Raw genomic sequence first — 20,131 nt, 5'->3', positions numbered from 1 at the left:
TATTTAGAATAAGAGATATAGTTGGATAATGGAAAAACCGTTGTACCTGTCTTCTTGGAGTCAACTGAAGCGGGTAACTTATCATGAGCAGCAACAGAACAAACAAAATTCTTGAGTAAAATTGAACGTTGACGATATCTAATAATAGACTGTCTAGGTGGTTCTTGTTGAGGGAAAACTTGGTCGTCTAGAACTGATCAGGAGGAACTTCAACATGAACAATAGGATCTTGCACTAAATCAATGTTTGGAACAATAATATCTTGAGGATTGACATCATTTTGCACGGGTTCATCAATTTGAGAAGGAAAAGTTGAATTATCCTCAATATGTTTAATAGTAACAATAGTGGAATCAGCCAATTGAGACAAATCACGAAAGGGAAAAATATTTTCATGAAAAACAACATCACGAGATGTATAACCTATAAATATTTTTGGTTTCCATATCATAAACAAGATAACATTTTTGACCATGAGAATAACCTACAAATATACCAGGTTTAGCTCGATGATCGAATTTATGTTGAATGTGTGTATTGTGTGCAAAATAAAGACATCCAAAAACACGTAAATGAGAATAATTGGGTTTGGAATTGAACAACATTTCATGAGGTGATTTGTTTGATAAAAGTGGAATGGGGACTTTGTTAATGAGATAAGTGGTTGCAAGAACACACTCTCCCCAAAAAATGAGGGGTAAATTAGCTTGGAATAGCAAAGCCCGTGCGACTTCAAGGAGATGAAGATGTTTCCGCTCCACGACTCCATTTTGTTGGGGTGTGGCAACACAACTTCGTTCATGAATGACACCATGTTGATTGAAAAATAGTTGCATATCTTTTGAAAGAAACTTGGTTCCATTATCGGATCAAACCTTTTGAATTTGAGGTAAGAAAACATCACCATCTCTAGACGAAATAAATTTAACTTTTGAATTAAATTGTTGTACGACCATAGCAAAAAAATATTGGATGAATTTTTTAGTTTCTGATTTGTCCTGCATAAGATAGATCCAAGTGCAACGAGTATAATCATCAACAATAGTTAGAAAATATCTTGCACCACTTAAATCACCCCAAATATCGCAATGAATTAACTGGAAAGGTCGAACACTAGAAATGGAACTCAATGAAAAGACAAACGACTCTGTTTTGCTTGTGGACAAATTTCACAAACATTATTTTTAGAACAAAAAAATAGAACTATTCTGTTTGGCTAGAAACTGAAGACGAGAAGACGAGAGATGCCCAAGACGACAATGCCATAAATCAAAATTAGAGAAATTTGTGGAGAGTAAAGCTGTGTTTCCTTGAAGAAAATAGAGACCTTCATGATAATTACCTAGTCCAATCTTCCTCTTCGTTGACAGGTCCTGGAAAACACAATGGTCATGAAAGAATGTTACGCAACAGTGAATAGATTTTGTAAGTTGGCTCACAGATAAAAGATTAAATTTGAAGCGAGGCACAAAGTAAACATTTTCCAAGATAAGTGATGAAGAATAGTGAACAATCCCAATATGTGTAACCAAAGTATGAGTCCCATCTGGTAACTGAACATATGACTCAACAGGTGCAGGTTTATAAAATGAAAATAAAGATAATGAAGAGCACATGTGATTTGATGCCCTTGTGTCTAGGACCCAAAATGATGATAAAGGGACAGAAAGAGCAGTACCTGCTAAACCTGCGGATAGATGAATACTACCTGATGAGAGTAGAGCCAACAACTTGTTATACTGCTCCTGAGAAAACGGTGGTGAAGTCATCTTAAAACCAGCACTTTCGGAGGTACTTGGAGTAGAAGCAACAAGAGAAGTGGATTCAATCTTTTTTGGAGGAAAGCCATGAATCTTGTAGCATGTTTCCTTTGTGTGACCTTCTTTCCCACATTGATCACAACAAGGAACTCTATAAATCTTGTAACAGGTCGCCTTTGTGCGGCCATGATTGCCGCAATGATCACAATAAGAACACCCTTTTAGACTTTTGCTGGAGAAGTTTTGCCTACTTGTTCCACCAAATCGATTATACGTATTGGCATTTTTGTTAGGCATTTCAGATTTAGGAACATTAAGAGCAGCAGATTGAACCATAGGAGATGATAAAGAATGGAGTTCTTGATGTTTTTCTTCTTGACGAACTAAGGAATAAAGCTTGGTTGTGGGAGGGAATGTATCCATGAGCAAAATCTGACTCCGAAGTGGTATATAACAATCATGTAATCCTTGCAAAAATTTCATACCACGATCTTGGCTAACAAGATCAGTAGTGGCATGACCATGACCACATGTGCAAGGTGGAATCACCACAAGAGAGCTCAGTTCGCCCCATAAAGATTTCAGTTTGGTATAATACTCGGAAACAGACATACCTTCTTGCTTGAGTAACATAATAGTGTCCTTCAACTGAAATATTTTTGGAGCATTAGATTGAGAATACCGTTCATGTAAATCAATCCAAATATCATGGGCAATATTTGCATATAGTATACTGCTTTGAATATCACTCGAAACCGAGTTCAATATCCAGCTAGAAACCAAATCATTGCATCTCTCCCATTGACGCAATTCTTTTTTAGTTTTTGGTTTAGCAACAGTACCATCAACGAATCCTAGTTTGTTTTTTTCCCGGAGTGCCATAGTAATAGCTCGAATCCAGATAACGTCACCCATTGTTGAAAAAAAATCCACTGAAATGAAAGGAAATTGATATGATTAAACGTGGATCGTAACCGCTCTTGATACCATGTAAAATAAAGAATTGTATGCGGAAGTAAAGAAGAACAGAGATTGTTTATTGTCTTACTCAGACTAAAGAGAGACAAGATTTTCATTCTATATATATTGTACAAGACTTGCTCACTAAGGAGAATCACAATCAATACAGCAAGACTTCCTCACCAATAATGTACATTAAGGAAAGACTTCCTCACCAAGAATCTATAGTTGGAAACTATACAATATGGAATACACATATATTTGGAAACTGAATATACAGGATATTCTAAGACACTGACACACACATAATAGGCATAGCTTGTTTCCGAATTAAAGGAGAAGAGTGATGATGCAAGTCATTAGATTCGAACCTAACTGCTTATGTATTGATTTAATTTCCTGCTTGTTTTCCTATGGCCATATCAGGTATTCCGCTCATATTTCTTAGTGTACCGCAAAAGCTGCTAGTTGATCAACTTATCAAGATTAAATATATATGGGACAATGCAATACATGGCGAAATGTGTTTAACTGTGCAATGTTATCTATACATGGCGCCGAGTTTGTGCGTATGTACAGTATGCATTCACATATATAGCAGGTCATGTACATATGATTTTATGCAATTTTATCATGCATTCATGCCTAACATCACTGCCATTTCTTGTTTATCTTGGCCGGTAAAGAACGTTGGGATGTAGGAATTAACCTAAGGCCGCTTCTTGCCTTTCCATAGGTGGGAGTATGTTGAGCTGAGAAACGGTGCACCTTGCGCTGATAGGTACTAATTGGAGCCGACGCTCTTGCTCCGTGTCATTTTCGATATCAGCGTGTGCACGGGACATGATGTATTCTAATTCTTCTACTTTATTTAAATTCTGTAGTACAGTACTCGGTCTGGATCCTTGAAGCTCCACTTGCCGACAACTTGTGCGATGCCAACAAACTGCGGCTGTCAAAAATGATATATTAAGGTAATATTAGCTCCGATTACAGCTCTCCTATGGTGCCTTAAAACATGAAGAGTATTCTTCCTAGATGAAATAAGGCCGGACTGCTGCCTATAGTACGGCCTTCAAATATATATAGTTGGCCGGTCTGATGGTTTCTAGGTTTTTGTTTTGTCTCGCAGTTTTGTACCATCCTCTATGGGGGAGACCATGAATCTTTTTAATGGTGTCTTCTATAAAAAGAACATGATATACTATTCTTACATTAGTATTATGAAAACTACCAAACAACCATAGCAAATTAAATAGCTCATAATTATCATTTACTAGTTAGTCTATTAAAACATGCGGTGTGATTGGTCCTTGGACGATAAGTCACATTATTATGAATTTATGGTCCCTAGTTAGCTTAATTTGAGAAGTATCATATATATCCTAGAAACCATATATATGTTTCTCAAACTTAACCTTCTTGTCCATCAATGAGCACAACAACCAAGTAGTGGGACTATTATAATCTTCAAAAAAGCAAAACGAGCCCGAGGTTTGATGTGTTATTTACTTATTTCACAACAAATCATGTTATGTTGGGCTACTTTATGAATTGGTTTGAAGTTCAGGGTTAAGGAACCCTATTTCTTGTTCCCTATGGTACAGTACTATCAACCTTTGACCATTCAACAATGAGGACACCACATGTGGATGAGGATTTACACGAAACCTAGGCAGGAGTGACATAGTTCCAGGAATATTAATTATAAGAAGCAAGTTTGATGTGTTACCTGAGTGGAAGGCACACATATCATGAGGCCGGGATTCTCTTCCTCTGGTTTAATTGTATCCCTCAACATGTCGTCAGGCCAATGAACTAGATAGATAACTGATAAGTAGCACAGTTGAGCTCAAACGTTAAAGGCAGTGTACAGGATCTTACACTTAATATGTGACAATGCAGCAGGAATAATGGTGACACTAGCCAGAGAGCATAAACTTCTAGCTATTAGTAAACGCCAGTGGCGGTCTGTGCCTCTCTCCAGCTTTTGCTTCTTGTTGAAAACAGATCGGAAAATTTCACATCTATATAGGAAAATGTCACATCTATATAAACTTCAAGATCTGTGAGCAATGTCAGCATTTCATATCATGTGATAAAACAATTTGCATTTTTTTACAACCACGAGTGAAGAGTAGTACTGCAGTACTGACCTCTAAGTGTGTCCATCTTTTGACAATATGAGCTCAGACGGCCTATTCTCCAGCTCGCTCATCATCTCCATCCTCCAGTTTGGATCAATTTTAAAACCAAGCAGGGCAAAGAAGTTAGTGACTTGTATTCCGGTACGGTGTGATATCAAAGCAAACCAATAAAGCTGTAGCAAGACATACTGTCGTTGCTTCATTCAACCAAACAAGATAATTGGGGGACAAAGAAGAAACGATGATATAGATCTGAATTAAATTGGACATGCTTGTTACAACATTCACTACTACACCTGGAATGAAAATCATACTTTCCGACGAACCATATACAAATGAAAAAACCAATACATACAGATGTAAAATCGTCCCTCTTATCATCGTAAGGGTACTCATAGCACAATATTGTGCGGAATAATTCCTTCTTCAGATCCTCGGTAGGTCATGAGTTATAATTATTAGTACTCCTGTCGTTCACATACATTGAAGTTGAGATGAGTTGGGATTAGAAAGGGTGATTCTTTGGTTGGTTAGTCTTAAAGATTACTGGTTCATCTTCGAAAGCAGAGTTGGTAGCCTTATTTTGGTTAGCTTTCTCTCCTTCTGATTCCCTATATTTATGCAAGTACCTTTTCAATGGCTCGACATACTCATCAAAACCTAGTGTACTCATAGCCCAACAAATATCATCTCCATTTACAGTCTTGCGCTTCTCCTTGTGACACTTGTCAGATGCTTCCCCAGTAACAAAGCCAATGAACTCGGAGACACATTCTTGCATTGTTTCCTTCGCTTCTTTTGATATTTTTGCATTAGGTGGTAAGATTTGTTTCATTATACGTCCGACATTAGCGATAGGCAACAATCGATCCTGCTCTTTGAAGCCGCCTCCATCATCATCTCCAAAGGCTGTGCTTGTACTAGCACCTGCAACCTTCAAGGTATGGCCTCCAGCGCTAGGGCGACCATCTATGTTATCAACCATCTCCAGAAACAGATAGACTTGATCCTCCCAAACATAGACACGTCGCCCTTGATTGATCAGTCCCAAATAACTACTTTATAAATAGATGAAATATGTGTCTGTACATGCATATGTGAGTGCGTTTGCATGTGGATGATGACATATGTTTGAGGCCATGACTCACATCCCATGTCTTCTTGCTGAAAGTGGTATATAATATTTCCAACTTATTCGGCATTCATACGTGGGTCACCACTCTAAAGACTCTCAACTTGCCAACCGATTTTTGATTGACTTTGTCTGAGTATGTAGTTAACAATTCTATTGAAAGTACTGTTGAATGTAGTCACCACCCTAAAAGCTACACAAAAAGACTCGAAATGAATCAGACCAATCTCAAATGGTCCCCTCCAACCTACACTTAAAATGAAACAAACAGATATACAATTTAAATTAATCTAAACTTAGCATGTTAAAATAATGAACCAACTAGCATTTGATTATGTGATTCAACAAAACAGCAGTTAGAAATATTATCAACTTACATTAGTAGTCGAGGACCTAGTTTAATTACCTAGGTACTATATACAAATAGAGATATGTAGGTTTTACTCGAAAGTATACAGAATCATATCTCACACTCAGAAGAGGGGGATGTCACTCTTTAGGATGGCAAATCCTTTGATTATCGCTTAATTACTTAAGAATGATGCCAAAGTCCCAGAACTTGGGATAAAGATGAGATATAAGCCGTAGACCCCTAGTTTGTGATACATAGCCAACGTGGTTTATTTGTCACCACAGAGGGAGCAGTAGATGGTAGATATATTAAATATGAACCTTTGAGAGACACCAACTGGAATACGCAAATCAGTACTAATTATATCAGTTTTTCATGAAATTAAAATTATGGAGGATGAATATTATCGTTCGTGTTGCTAGACTGATCAAATACTTACTATGGCTGGAAAATGATTTGTAGTTGTTGGGGAAAACGATACCAATCGATTCCCACTAAGATAGCTTGCATTTGGACAATTTACTACGCTAATCAAAAAATCTAAACTTTCACTACAACCAACCTAGCAAACCCAATTCTCTAAGCAATCAACAACTTGTTAGGAATATACAACTTAATTGTACTTACTCTTTACCAATTACCAAACTATACAAACCTTTTGTCTTGTAAGTGTCTTGTACTTCTTAATTAAATCCGAGCCTAGTGTAGATACACTATGTCCTTAAGACATATTTTCCCCCCTCACGGTGCTTGAAGGTTGATGGAAACTATCTCCCAAGATAGAACGGATTTCCTTCTATGAAAGCTAGCACTTCAATTCTATAGACTCAAGTGAACACAACATAGTATTTGATTAAGAACAGGAGGAGAAGAGAAAGATCGTAACTCGTGTGATCCGATTTTTTTCTCTCCAAATTCATCCACTATTTATAGGTGAGTGGTGCCTTTTCAAAACAACACGGTGACTCTTGGGAAAAAGTAAGCAACTCTTTGAAAAGTCACATGTTTCGAAAGGACACACCATTTTAAGCATATAGCATTGTTTTGAACCGGTGCCTATTTGAAAAAGTTGCACCTTTTCGGCATGATGCCTTTATTTCAAACCAAAGTGCACATTTCAAAAGGTCGCGACCTTTTTCGCATAATGCATTGTTTTCAAACAAATGCATCATTTTGAAAAGGTTTTTTCACATTACGCATTGTTTCAAGAAAAAACCCATTTCATCTTTAATTGGGGTAACTTGGGAGACAAACTACTCATTCATATTTAAATGGATTTGAGCAAATCATTTTTCTAACAATCCCCACATGAATGAAAATTTGGCTTCTTCTACCACAAACATCGGATTTTCGTTCTTTTACAAATGAAAAGATACCGCGACAGTCAAGTAGCATGGGAGGCCTTAAACTTGCCTTAGTGAAAGACGATCGGATTTAATTGGACGATCGGTAGACTTCAATTAATGTCCTTGAACCGTCACCGCTTGTATAAACCTAGACAATCATCTTCACGCTAGCATCGCCTCGAATCTTGTTGGTTCTCATGTTTGTGTTCATTTTGGCCTTGAACACTTCTTGGTTTCGAGATAGTGCTTTTGAGACATTTGTCTTTAAAATTCTCATAGAACGCGGCCCCACTTCAAGACTAACATAGGTGATTTCTATAAAGAATATCCTGCAATACTCCACTTGGATAACATAACTTTCCAAGATATAGTAAATCATTAAAAGCTTGACTTATCCTGGTTCTCGCGGCAGATATGCACTGTCTTATATAGGAATGGGTTAGAGTATAATATTACTCCCCAGTGCTAACTGAGTCACAAACATAATTCAGTTGGCCCATTGAACCTAGATCTTGGGATCTCCAGTCAACTAGGTTGGTTTTTCCATTATGATGACTCTTGGTTGATTATCTCAAAAGCTTTAAGCCCATTCCCCTTGATAATCTTTCTACTTGCTCTCTTGTTAAACCTTTTGTAAGCGGATCCGCAATGTTATCTTTTGACCTTACATAGTCGATTGAGATAACTCCATTTGAGAGCAATTGTCTAACGGTATTATGTCTACGACGTATATGTCGAGACTTCCCGTTATACATGCTACTCTGTGCTCTACCAATAGCAGATTGGCTGTCACAGTGTATACACACTGCTGGCACAGGTTTAGCCCAGTTTGAAATATCCTCTAAGAAATTTCGAAGTCACTTTCCTTCGTCAAACCTCGGCCCAACACTATGAATTCTAATTCCATAGTGGACCTTGCTATGACGTTTCTTTATAAGGATTTCTTTGAAATTTATGCATCTCTCCTAGAGCAAAACACCACATTTGATGTCTTTTGAGTAATGCTTCAACAAATTTCCAATTTTGAATTGATTAATTCAAGAAGATACATAATCCCCCACATTTTTCCAATTTCTCATGACAAAGTCAATAAATTGGAAAACCATTTAGATATATGTTTTTCAAGTGAGGCTTCTTGTTAAAGAATGTCACATATCATTCATATAGTGTCGAAAACACTTCTAAGACCTCAATTTTGCTTACAAGTATGCTTATAAAACAATATCTTAAACAATCTTCTTTATTGGCACTTTTTGGCGCAATAGTAAAACACATACATCTTACAAATAATACAATATTTTTAGAACCCTTTTAGCACCCTCCATTCCTAACATCTGGAATGAAGCAAGGATTCTCGGAATCTTGGATCATAATTCCCCCCAAGTGTGGCATTACCACCACCTTGTTTGCTTTCAAGAAGTCCATTCCAAGAATGACTTGAAAATGGTCTAAGCGAGCTACCATCAGGTCTACCTTTCCTCGCCAGTTGTGCATCTTAATGTCAACTTCCAAAGCGAGTCCTTTCACCGGTTCGGCTTCTTGGTTCAAGCCTCTCATAGAGCCTGTACATTCTGCTAGTTTCAATCCAATAGCCTCGTATACATACTCAGAGATTAACGTATGAGTTGAACCAGTATCTACCATTGCTAGTATACACCCGTAGTTATTGAGTTCCACTTCTACGAACATAAGGTTGTCATCGGGGACCAAAATGTTCATACCATTCAACGAACTAGTAGGTCTAACAAATGAAATAGGAACAACATGAATAGGAGAACCTGGTGGTGTTGTCATTTCTATTCTAAAATAGAAACACACCTTCGTTATTTCCTTAAACCAAAAAAGAAAACAAAACAAAAACAAATTCTGTTCGGTAAAGAAGAAAAAGAAAAAGGAAATCTGTCTTAGGTTGTTAGGAATATACAACTTAATTGTACTTACTCTTTACAAATTACCAAACTATACAAACCTTTTGTCTTGTAAGTGTCTTGTACTTCTTAATTAAATCCGAGCCTAGTGTAGATACACTATGTCCTTAAGACAGATTTTCCCCCTCACGGTGCTTGAAGGTTGATGGGAAACTATCTCCCAAGATAGAACGGATTTCCTTCTATAAAAAGCTAGCACTTCAATTCTATAGACTCAGCGAACACAACATAGTATTTGATTAAGAACAGAGGGAGAAGAGAAAGATCAGAACTCTGTGTGATCTGGTTTTTTTTTTCTCTCCAAATTCATCCACTATTTATAGGTGAGTGGTGCATTTTCGAAACAACACAGTGACTCTTGGGAAAAAGTAAGCAACTCTTTGAAAAGTCACATGTTTGAAAAGGACACACCATTTCGCATATAGCACTTTTTTGAACCGGTGCCTATTTCGAAAAGGTTGCACCTTTTCGGCATGATGCCTTTGCTTTCAAACCCGGTGCACATTTCGAAAAGGTCGCACCTTTTCGCATAATGCACTTTGTTTCAAACAAATGCATCATTTTGAAAAGGTTTTTTTCACATTACGTACTGTTTCAAGAAAAAACCCATTTCATCTTAAGTGGGGTAACTTGGGAGACAAACTACTCATTCATATTTAAATGGATTTGAGCAAATCATTTTTCTAACACAACTATCACAAACAAGTAATAATAATACAAAGAAAATAAAACATACCACAACACAAGATGTAACATGGTTCGGTTAATGATACATAATCCACAAGAGCAAATCATTTATAAGATTAGGAAGGAAGATTACAATCACTTCTCACAAAGTCACAAGTCTCTCCAACACTTACTAGATTTCTCTTCTACAAATCTCTCTCCTTACAAGCTTTATCTCTTTGCAAGGGTTTTCTCTCAATTTTGGTTGCTCTTAAAATTGGTTTTCTCTCACTTCTGTGTTATACATACATATGAGAGTATTTATAGACTCCCAAGTTCCAATTTGGTTTCCTAAAATAATTAGAAACCCAAGTCCAATAAGCAACTCCAATTGGTTTCTAAAACGAATTAGAAACCCAAGTCTAATAGGCAACTCCAATTGGTTTCTAAAATGAATTAGAAACCCAAGTCCAATAGGCAACTCGAATTGGTTTCCAAAACGGAACCATTTTCCAATACTTCACGAGGTGAAGGACCTAACAATATCCCCCTCCCGAACCATGAGGGGGAATACTTCCACGCATTCCCAAATCAGTAGGAGGAGTGTGCCACCAATTTGGCGGTAGCACAACAAGCATTGAACTTGCTCTTGGGCAAAACCTTGGTCATCATATCCGACCCATTATTGTCGATATGGATCTTCTCTATGCACAATTGCTTCTCTTCGAGAACTTCTCTAATCTAATGATAACGCATATGTATGTACTTGGATCTAGAATGAAAACTCGGATTCTTGCTCAAATGGATGGCGCTATGACTGTCACACAGAACTACAAACTGTTTTTGCTTTAGCCCTAGTTCATTGAATAACCTCTTCATCAATAGCATCTCTTTGCAACACTTAGTGGCCGCAATACACTTGACTTCTGTAGTGGATAGGGCAACACATTTTTGCAACTTAGATTGTCAAGAAACTGCTCCCCCTGCAAAAGTAAACAGATAACCGGAAGTGGACTTCATTGAGTCTACATCACCTGCCATGTCTGCATCTGTGTAGCCTTCAAGCAAGGTCTTACTCCCACCAAAATATAAACACGCCTTGGAAGTGCCCTTGAGATATCGCAATATCCACTTAATACCTTCCCAATGCTCTTTACCCGGATTTGACAGAAATCGGCTTACAACACCAACGACGAAAGTAATATCCGGTCTTGTATACACCATTGCATACATCAAGCTGTCTACTGCGGATGCATAAGGAATCTTTTCCATTTTATTCTGCTCATGCTCACCCTTTGGACACATACCTTTAGTCATGCATAACTGGCCACCAAGCGAGCAACTGATTGGCTTCGCTTGATCCATGTTGAATCTCTTCAACACCTTCTCAATGTAGCTTTCTTGTGAAAGCTACAACTTCCCACTCTTTCTGTCATGAGTGATCCACATCCCAAGTATCTATTTTGCTTGACCCAAATCCTTCATCTCAAAGGACTTACTCAAGTCTTTCTTTAGCTTGGATATCTTGTTGATATTCTGGTCAACTATCAACATATTATCCACATACAACAAGAGCATTATGAAATCCTCATCTGGAAATTTTTAAACAAACACACAATGGTCGAAAGCGGACTTCATGTAGCCATGCTTCACCATAAAAGAATCAAACTTTATGTACCACTGCCTTGGTGCCTACTTCAACCCATACAAGCTCTTTTTTCAGTTTGCATACCAGGTGCTCCTTGTCTTTGACCTCAAACCCCTCTGGTTGGTCCATGTAGACATCTTCTTCAAGATCTCTATGAAGAAAAGTTGTTTTGACATCTAGTTGCTCAACCTCTAGGTTAAGACTTGCGGCCAAACCTAATGCCACCCTGATAGAAGTCATCTTAACTACAAGAGAGAAAATTTTATCAAATTTAATATCTTTTCTTTGACCGAATCCCTTCACAATAATGCGATCTTTGTGCAGTGGATGTGGATTATTATCATCATGCTTGACTTTGAAGATCCATTTATTTTTTAGAACTTTTCTTCCTTTCGATTTCTCAACTAAGTCATAAGTGTGATTCTTATGCAAAGAACTCATCTTATCATATATGACCTTCAACCACTTCTCTTTGTCTGTACCTTCAAGAACCTCTTGATAGTACATAGGTTCTCCACCATCAGATAGTAAAATATACGTGTGTGGTGGATACCTGGTTGAAGCTTTGTCTTTCTCTCTCTGACCTCCTTACCCTATCTTCTTGTGGCTCAGGAGGATGCACTTCAATTTGCTTGCTCAGGTGGTGGTTCATTCACTTCATCTGCATCTTCTATATCAATAAGTTATATCCCATCATGAGCAATATGATCATCATCATGAGCTTCAAACCCATGGTTCTCTGCATTCTCAATGCCTTCTACGCGTTCCACAGTAGGAACTTTTGATTCTAAGTAAACAAGATCATCCATGAAAACTTCTAGCTTCTCACTATTCTCAAAGTCTGCTATTGTTTGGTCTTCCAAGAACACAACATCTCGACTTCGGATTACCTTCTTATTGATCGGATCATAAAGTTTGTAGCCAAACTTCTCATCCCCATAACTCAAAAAAATGCTCTACTTGGCTTTGTCATCAAGCTTGGATCTCTCATTTTTAGGAATATGATCGAACAAACGCCCTGCACCTAAATACCCTCAAGTATCCATAATCAACATCTCTGCCTGACCATACTCTCTCTGGATAATCACTATTCAAAGGCTTCGAAGGTGATAGGTTGATCACATGTACGGTTGTGTGTATTACTTCTACCCAGTAACTTTTAGGTAACTTAGAGTGAGACAATATGCATCTCATATTCTCTACAATGGTACGATTCATCCTCTCGGCAATGCCATTGTGATGTGGTGTCTTGGTAATGGTCTGCTCATGACGAATTTCATGACTCTTGCAATACTCTTTAAATGGCCTAATGTACTCACCCCCATTATCTGAGCGAATACACTTCAAAGGCTTCCCTGTATCTCTTTCCACCATGCTATGGAAAGTCTTGAACACGTCAAGTACTTCATCCTTGGTCTTCAGACTATATGCCCATATCTTTCTTGATGCATTATCAATGAAAGTCAAGAAGTACAAAGCTCCCCTGTGGGACTTTACTTTCATAGGACCACATAAGTTTGTGTGTACTAGCTCAAGGACAATCTCCTTTCTGTGAGAAGGGAATCTTTGGAAAGACACCCTGTATTGCTTTCTAACCTAACAATGAGTACATCTATTTAAATGCATACCTTTTATGGTTGGCAAGAACTTTCATGCCTTTTTCTCCCATATGACACAGTCTCTTATGTCATAGTTCGGAGAAAGCTTCTTCTTGTGCTGCATTTAACTCTGTTTTACACAAACTAGCTTGTGTTTTGTAAAACAAGCAAGTTTTCTTCCCTTTGGCTACTACAATGGAACATCTGCTTAGTTTCCATACCCCGTTACCAAATGAGTTTTGAAAACCATCATCATCTAACTTCCCAGTAGAAATTAGGCATAGTCGAATGTCAGGGACATGTCTTATGATAAGTGCTCAAAAAGTGCTATTTAACCCTCGATTATGCCTCTTGTTTAGCCATCTTAGTGGATTAATAGTGTTTGTAAGTTATGTTTTAAGATTCTACAGGTGAAAAAGAGAATTTTGTAGAATATTAGAGAAAAAGGGGGAAAACGGAGCAATTCGGAGCATTAAGGATCACATGGGAGGCCCGTGGACAATCATGGAGAAGGCCAAGGAATTGGAGCTATTAAATATGCGACTTGGACCTACTTTAAAGCCTATTTGGAAGCCCAAGGCCAGAGGATTCGTTGCTTGGACCAAAGCCCGCAAAAGAGGATAGAAGGATAGAGCAGAAGAGACAAAATAGGCTTACGCGTTTGGGACGCATGAATAGTGCGTCCAGATGCATGGATCGACACTGTAGCCAATTTCTTCTCAGTTTTGGAGATGAAGTTGGACTCTGAAAGAAGTCTATTTGTATTAGGAAATAAATGACGGTTTGGAATGTTTCTAGAGCTCATTGTAACCTCTATAAATAGAGGACCTAAGTGCCTCATGTAATTTGCCAATTCACTTATATTCTTGTCTCCTTAACTTTGAGAGAGATTAATAAAAAAAAGATCGGTTTTAACTAGCTGAGTCTTAATAAATTAGTCTTTCTAGTCTTATGTTCTTCGACTCTTCTTCTTCTCGTTCTTCGTGTTATTCCTTCTTTATGGAAGGCTAATCTTCTCCTTCAAGGGAGGAGATGAAGCCAGTGCTTAAGGTTTAATGATTCTTCTGGTTCATGGTGTTCTTTAATCAGGTTAGTTCTTTATGTTTTTAGTTATTAGTTCCATTGCCCACACCAGAGGATGGAAGTATAGGATAGGGTTTATGTTTTGCAATATTAATATTATGCTAGTGTTCTTTACTTTTTTTCTAGTAGTATAGTTCTTTAGAGTTAGGAAAATATTCTTTGTGTTACCTTAGAAGGGGTAGCTCAGGGAGTGGCTGCCTAGGGGAAGTATTCTTTGTGTTTGCCTTAAGTGGTGATTCATTGAATGACTGCCCTATTAGGAAGTACTCCTTGATGTTGCTCTCGGTAATACACTTAATGGTTGTCCGAGCTTACATAAAAGGGAAGAAGATATTAATAGCATAAACATAGGAACAACCTTAAGTAGAGTTAATTGTTAACGATGTTTCGTCTAAGAGGGCATCGGCACTCGCTCGATTGCCTAATTGTAGTCTACTTGTAAGAACAACCATGAAGCAGAAAGTTATAGATTAAAAGTATTGGTGGATTCTAATATCTTGAATTCCCTCTCTTATAAATTCTCAATAGTTTAGTTAATTTAGTTTAGTTTAGCATTAGAATCTAAAATCTCTACAGTCATAGTTTTTAATCCCTTAAACCCCCTTTCGAGTCCTGTCCTTCACATAACATACACTTAAAAGTGGAACGATACCATACTCATCCTTTACTTATTAAGGGATAATTAGGTTTTGATACACTTCTGTTTTGTTCAACGACTATACACCATCTACATACACAAAAAGAAGCTTGTCATCTTACATCCTTGAGTGTCAAGGTGTAGTCGACATTGGTTTCTACATGAACATCCCAATGCCTATAATCTTTGAGACGCCATTGTTACCCATCTTCACTTCACCAACTTCACCACATTTGTAGGTAGTGAAGAAACTCATGTGCAGTGTGACGTGATAGGATGCTCCTGTATCTATCACCTACTCTGTATCCTGACATGAGGTACTAACATAGCACTTAGCACAATCTAACATAATTCCCACTAGACCATCATCTACTAGTATGGTAGTATCTCAGCATGTGCTTTTGTTCCTCTTTACCATGTCTTTATGTACACAGTTATTCTTCTCATCCCTCTTCAGTGTTCTACACTCATACCTGAAGTGACCCTTGGTGGCACAATAGTAACATTGTCTCCCTACCTTAGGAGTTCTAGCTTCACCCCTAGATTTGCTTCTGTCATCACCTCTAGAATGAGATGGTTTTCTGCTCTTACATCTCCCCCGTTTCTCTGTGACAAGGATCTCTGAGTGAGAGGAGCTGCTTCATGAACCCTTTCTTTTCTCCTCATTCAATAATGCCCCGGTAAACATCTCCATGGTAATTATTCCATCCTTAGCAGCTTCACCAAGAGAAACTGCTAAAGTATCCCAACTGTCGGGTAGAGAGTTTAATAGTAACTAAGCCTCAACTTCATCACTCATATCAATCTTCATCAAGTGCAACTGATTGATGGTATTATGTACTTCATTAAGATGCTCAGACATTGATAAACCTTCTTTGTACTTCGTGTTAGCAAACTTTTTAATGAGAAGTACGTACCTTGTTTCCGGCCGACTTCCTCTCATAGAGGTCTCCGAGTTTCTTCCACAAGCCAAAAGCGGTAATCTCTTAGGATACATGGTGGAAGACACTGTCATCAATCCATTGTCAAATGTACCCAATTACTTTTCTGTCAAGCTTGCTTCACTCAACCGCCGCTATTGAGTCTGGTTTTACTCCTTCATTCTCAATGAGTTGTGTCAAGTCCTTGCAATGGAGCAAGTCTTCCATCTTGGCTTTTCAAATAGTGTAGTTACCTCTATTCAGACTAATCATGCGAGTGTTTACAGAATGATCCATCTCAACAAGTTATTTCAACTCAAACTTCCTCTCAGGAATTTTATCAAACACCTTCTGGGCAATATTTGGATAAATATCTTCTATTATTAATTTAACCACGGCTCTGATACTACTTGTTGGGGAAAACGATACCAATCGATCCCCATTAAGATAGCTTGCACTTGGACAATCTATTACTCCATCGAAAAATCTAAACTTTCACTACAACCAACCTAGCAAGCCCAACTCTCTAAACAATCAACAACTATCACAAACAAGTAATAATAATGCAAAGAAAGTAAAACATATCACAACATATAACGTGGTTCGGCCAATGATACCTAATCCACAAGAGCAAATCTTTTATAAGATTGGAAAGGAAAACTACAATCATTCCTCACAAGTCTCTCCAACACTTACTAGATCTCTCTTCTACAAATCTCTCTCCTTACAAATTTTATCTTTTTGCAAATGTTTTCTCTCAATTTTAGTTGCTCTCAAAATTGGTTTTCTCTCACTTCTATGTTATACTAACATATGAGAGTATTTATAGACTCCCAAGTTCCAATTTGGTTTCCTAAAAAAATTAGAAACCCAAATCTAATAGGCAACTCCAATTGATTTCCAAAACGAATTAGAAACCCAAGTCCAATAGGCAACTCCAATTGGTTTCCAAAACGACTCTAATTTCTAATACTTTACAAGGTGAGAGACCCAACAGTAGTAATGTGCATTATGTATGAAAAAGTTTTTCATTTTGAATCATCTCTCTCTCCTATGTGGTGATTCTAGGGCTCCAACTAGACAGCATGATCTTACTCTGAATTATTTGACGGAACTTTATTTTGTAGGTATAAATACTAGTCTAACACTATATGTCTATTATGTCTCATTGTAGTTATAGTACATTCTTATTATAAGCTTTATTCCTACAGTACCTTCTATAATTGATGCTTATGTTAACATATATATGTACTACTGTATTTACTTTTCCTAATGCCAATGAAGGAAAAGCTATGGTAGAGACCTATGCCCATACACAGACACCCATGTATCATTTAGCAGGACCACAAACACCATAATGCATATGCAAATTCATTTGATTGGACGAAAACTATTGTTACAGAATTTAATAAATTTCTATATATTGGAGCTATTAACGATGGACTCAGTGGCGTTTGACCAAGTGGAAAAGTTGTAAACCACTAGCAATCTGCTGGCGTGCATCGAATAAAAAGTACAAATCCAAACCAAAGTGTATTCCAGGACCGATTTACCAATACCGAAGTCCGTTGGAGACTAGCTAGAAGGGGAAATTCTTCTGTATAAATAAGAAACGCACAAACTAGCTTAGGTGAAACAGTGTCTTAAGATTCCTCTTTAGCGATTCTCATATCAAAACATAAATGATTTAGGAAAAATGCTATATTATATTTTCGAATTCCAGAAGGAATCTTGATATCGTCAAACATAAAAGATCGTAAATGTTGTACACTTGTAAGTTGCAGTTCTTTCCTCCCAAGTGCTAGGTCCCCATAGAGACTCTGTCTATGTCTGCTACAAACTTTCTCTTAAACGGACATGTCATATAATGTCATATAGTGTCTTGAGAAATTTATGTAGTGTCTTGTACAAATTATATATTGTTCAAGATACTATATAAACTGTCCACAAATATGACATATCCGTTTAAGAGCCTGATATCTACTATTTTTCTTCTCTTCTCTATATGCACAAACTTGTACTAGATTGAGAAGCATATTTGTATCATGCTGTTATGTATGCAAAGGCCATTATTGAAAAGAAACTCTAGAACTCTGGAAGATGTACATATGTTTTGCTCCCAGCACATGACTCATATTATGTTGACTGGCAAGCATATGTGTACCTGTAAACTGGTGCCCATATGGAAAAGAGCTCTGAAAGATCATATATCTTCTGTCCCTAGCACTTGACTCATGGTCTGTCTTGATTTTCGGGTTGCAATTGTGCAAACGCGGGTCACAGTTGTCGGGGCTAAGGATTAATTATCTCTATTGCATTTGGTCGTTCATATAAAGTTGTTTTATTGGTACCAAAGATCAAAATCTTGTTTCAGACTAAACTGCAGAGTACTTGACATTTAGAGATATCGAAGCTTACAAAGAAAAATAGGAATGATGTTAAATTTTCAACAGATTAAATGTCTACAAAAGCATAGTATCAAAGGTTAAACTGAAATTAGCATTTAACATATGGGTTAGACACATGTCTACAGCTACCAACTACTTAATAACATTACTTTAGGTTCTTTTGTACAAAGTTTGTGCTTGTACTATGTTATAGCAAAACCAAAACTTGCCATCGACAAATTTAGTGTTTGGACTTTAATATTGATGCCATGGAGCCTATGCACCTTATTGTATTATTAAGTACCACTGGCACTAACAAAAAGGGTCTTGAAAACGCTAGAAACAACAAGTCTTCGAGGATCTTTAGAGCATATAAAATATTTTGAATATATCTTCCTTTAAAGATTCCTCATTCCTCCCCTTGGTTTTGAGTAGCCCCAAGCATCTAGGGCTTTTTGTTCACATAATCATGGTTTGGACTCTGGACCAATGCTACTATGCTACTTTGTGCTTAGCCTCAGTAAACTCAGATATTTTCAAAGTTGTTACAGGCCTATTTAGTCTTACTTTAGATGTTGCCAAGCCGCGGTAGATTGTTGGTCAACCCAAGTAGACTTTTGTCCTTCGGGTGAAATTATTACTCAGATATTTTCAAAGTTGTTACAGGCCTATTTAGTCTTACTTTAGATGTTGCCAAGCCGCGGTAGATTGTTGGTCAACCCAAGTAGACTTTTGTCCTTCGGGTGAAATTATTTTTAGGAGGTTCTCTGAGCCTAAATGAATCATCAAGTCTTATGGACTCATTCTCTATTATTTTTACACCTCTTTGACACAGTTTAAGCTTTTGAGCTAACTTGGAAGATTGGTTTATATAGATACAATAATAAAAGTTCAAATTCATCCAAAGAATTTTTATAAAAAAAGGCCAATAGAAATTTTTATAATACCAAAAAGAAGGGAAATAAAAAATATAAACATAAATGCTTTCATTGAGAGTTGAACTCAAGACCTCCCGCTTACTAAACGGGTGCTCTAACCAACTGAGCTATGAAAGCAATTATATTATATACAAAACATTGAAATTGTAATTTAGAGTTTGACTTAAAATTAAAAAGGAGCTATCTAATTGATCCTCCACAAAATCTGACTTCAACTAAAATAATGCTGCTAGTAGTCTTGACTAGGGCTATCAATGGATTGATTTGGGTCGGATTATGGAAAATCGGAACTTGAACCCGATGATAATTGGGTACTTGAAACCGAACCGATCCGAACTGAAAACTATAACATCAATTAAATCGATTAATTTCAGCCACATAATTAATAAAGCCTATATAAAATTAATCAAAAATATTACAAAATGTCATCTTATCAGTTCGAGTATATATTGGTTCGGTGGTAGTAGGCAAATCGAAAACCAAACCAATATCTTATCGGAACTCAAAATTGAACCTATTATTAAACCGAAACCAAAATACCAAAACCCAAATCACTTTTTATCGATTTGGTTTGGGTTAGTTATCGAGTTATCGAAACCATTGACAACCTCTTAGTCTTGACTCTTAGA

General features: G+C 37.2%; 1 protein-coding gene, 1 non-coding gene and 1 pseudogene across 4 annotated transcripts; all 3 read right to left on the bottom strand.

The window, feature by feature from the left end:
• Positions 1-1,071: 1,071 nt before the first annotated feature.
• Positions 1,072-5,361, bottom strand: LOC147508052 (uncharacterized). 3 transcript variants are annotated; one of them, XM_086600683.1, is made up of 6 exons: positions 5,223-5,361; positions 4,877-4,948; positions 4,453-4,747; positions 3,430-3,672; positions 1,679-2,692; positions 1,072-1,373 (listed from the first exon to the last, which is right to left on the bottom strand). In XM_086600683.1, exons 3-6 carry the CDS (start codon positions 4,469-4,471, stop codon positions 1,339-1,341), a joined length of 1,311 nt encoding a protein of 436 aa, XP_086456809.1. In that variant the 5' UTR covers positions 4,472-4,747; positions 4,877-4,948; positions 5,223-5,361; the 3' UTR covers positions 1,072-1,338. The 3 variants fall into 3 exon arrangements, with proteins under 3 accessions (XP_086456809.1, XP_086456808.1, XP_086456810.1); XM_086600682.1 differs by lacking the exon at positions 5,223-5,361 and having other exon boundaries at positions 4,453-4,538; positions 4,605-4,747; positions 4,877-5,013; XM_086600684.1 differs by lacking the exons at positions 3,430-3,672; positions 5,223-5,361 and having other exon boundaries at positions 4,877-5,013.
• On the bottom strand, positions 5,088-5,852 carry LOC147508051 (nuclear transcription factor Y subunit B-1 pseudogene; annotated as a pseudogene).
• Positions 5,853-19,545: 13,693 nt separating this feature from the next.
• On the bottom strand, positions 19,546-19,619 carry TRNAT-AGU (transfer RNA threonine (anticodon AGU)). The gene has a single exon. It is a non-coding gene; the product is annotated as a tRNA-Thr (tRNA).
• Between the last annotated feature and the right edge of the window lie 512 nt (positions 19,620-20,131).

The sequence above is a fragment of the Coptis chinensis genome, chromosome 3 (genome assembly GCF_015680905.1).
Source record: "Coptis chinensis isolate HL-2020 chromosome 3, ASM1568090v1, whole genome shotgun sequence".
NCBI lineage: Eukaryota > Viridiplantae > Streptophyta > Magnoliopsida > Ranunculales > Ranunculaceae > Coptis > Coptis chinensis.
Note: the sequence above shows the minus strand (reverse complement) of the source record. Positions and strands in the feature narration are given on the sequence as shown.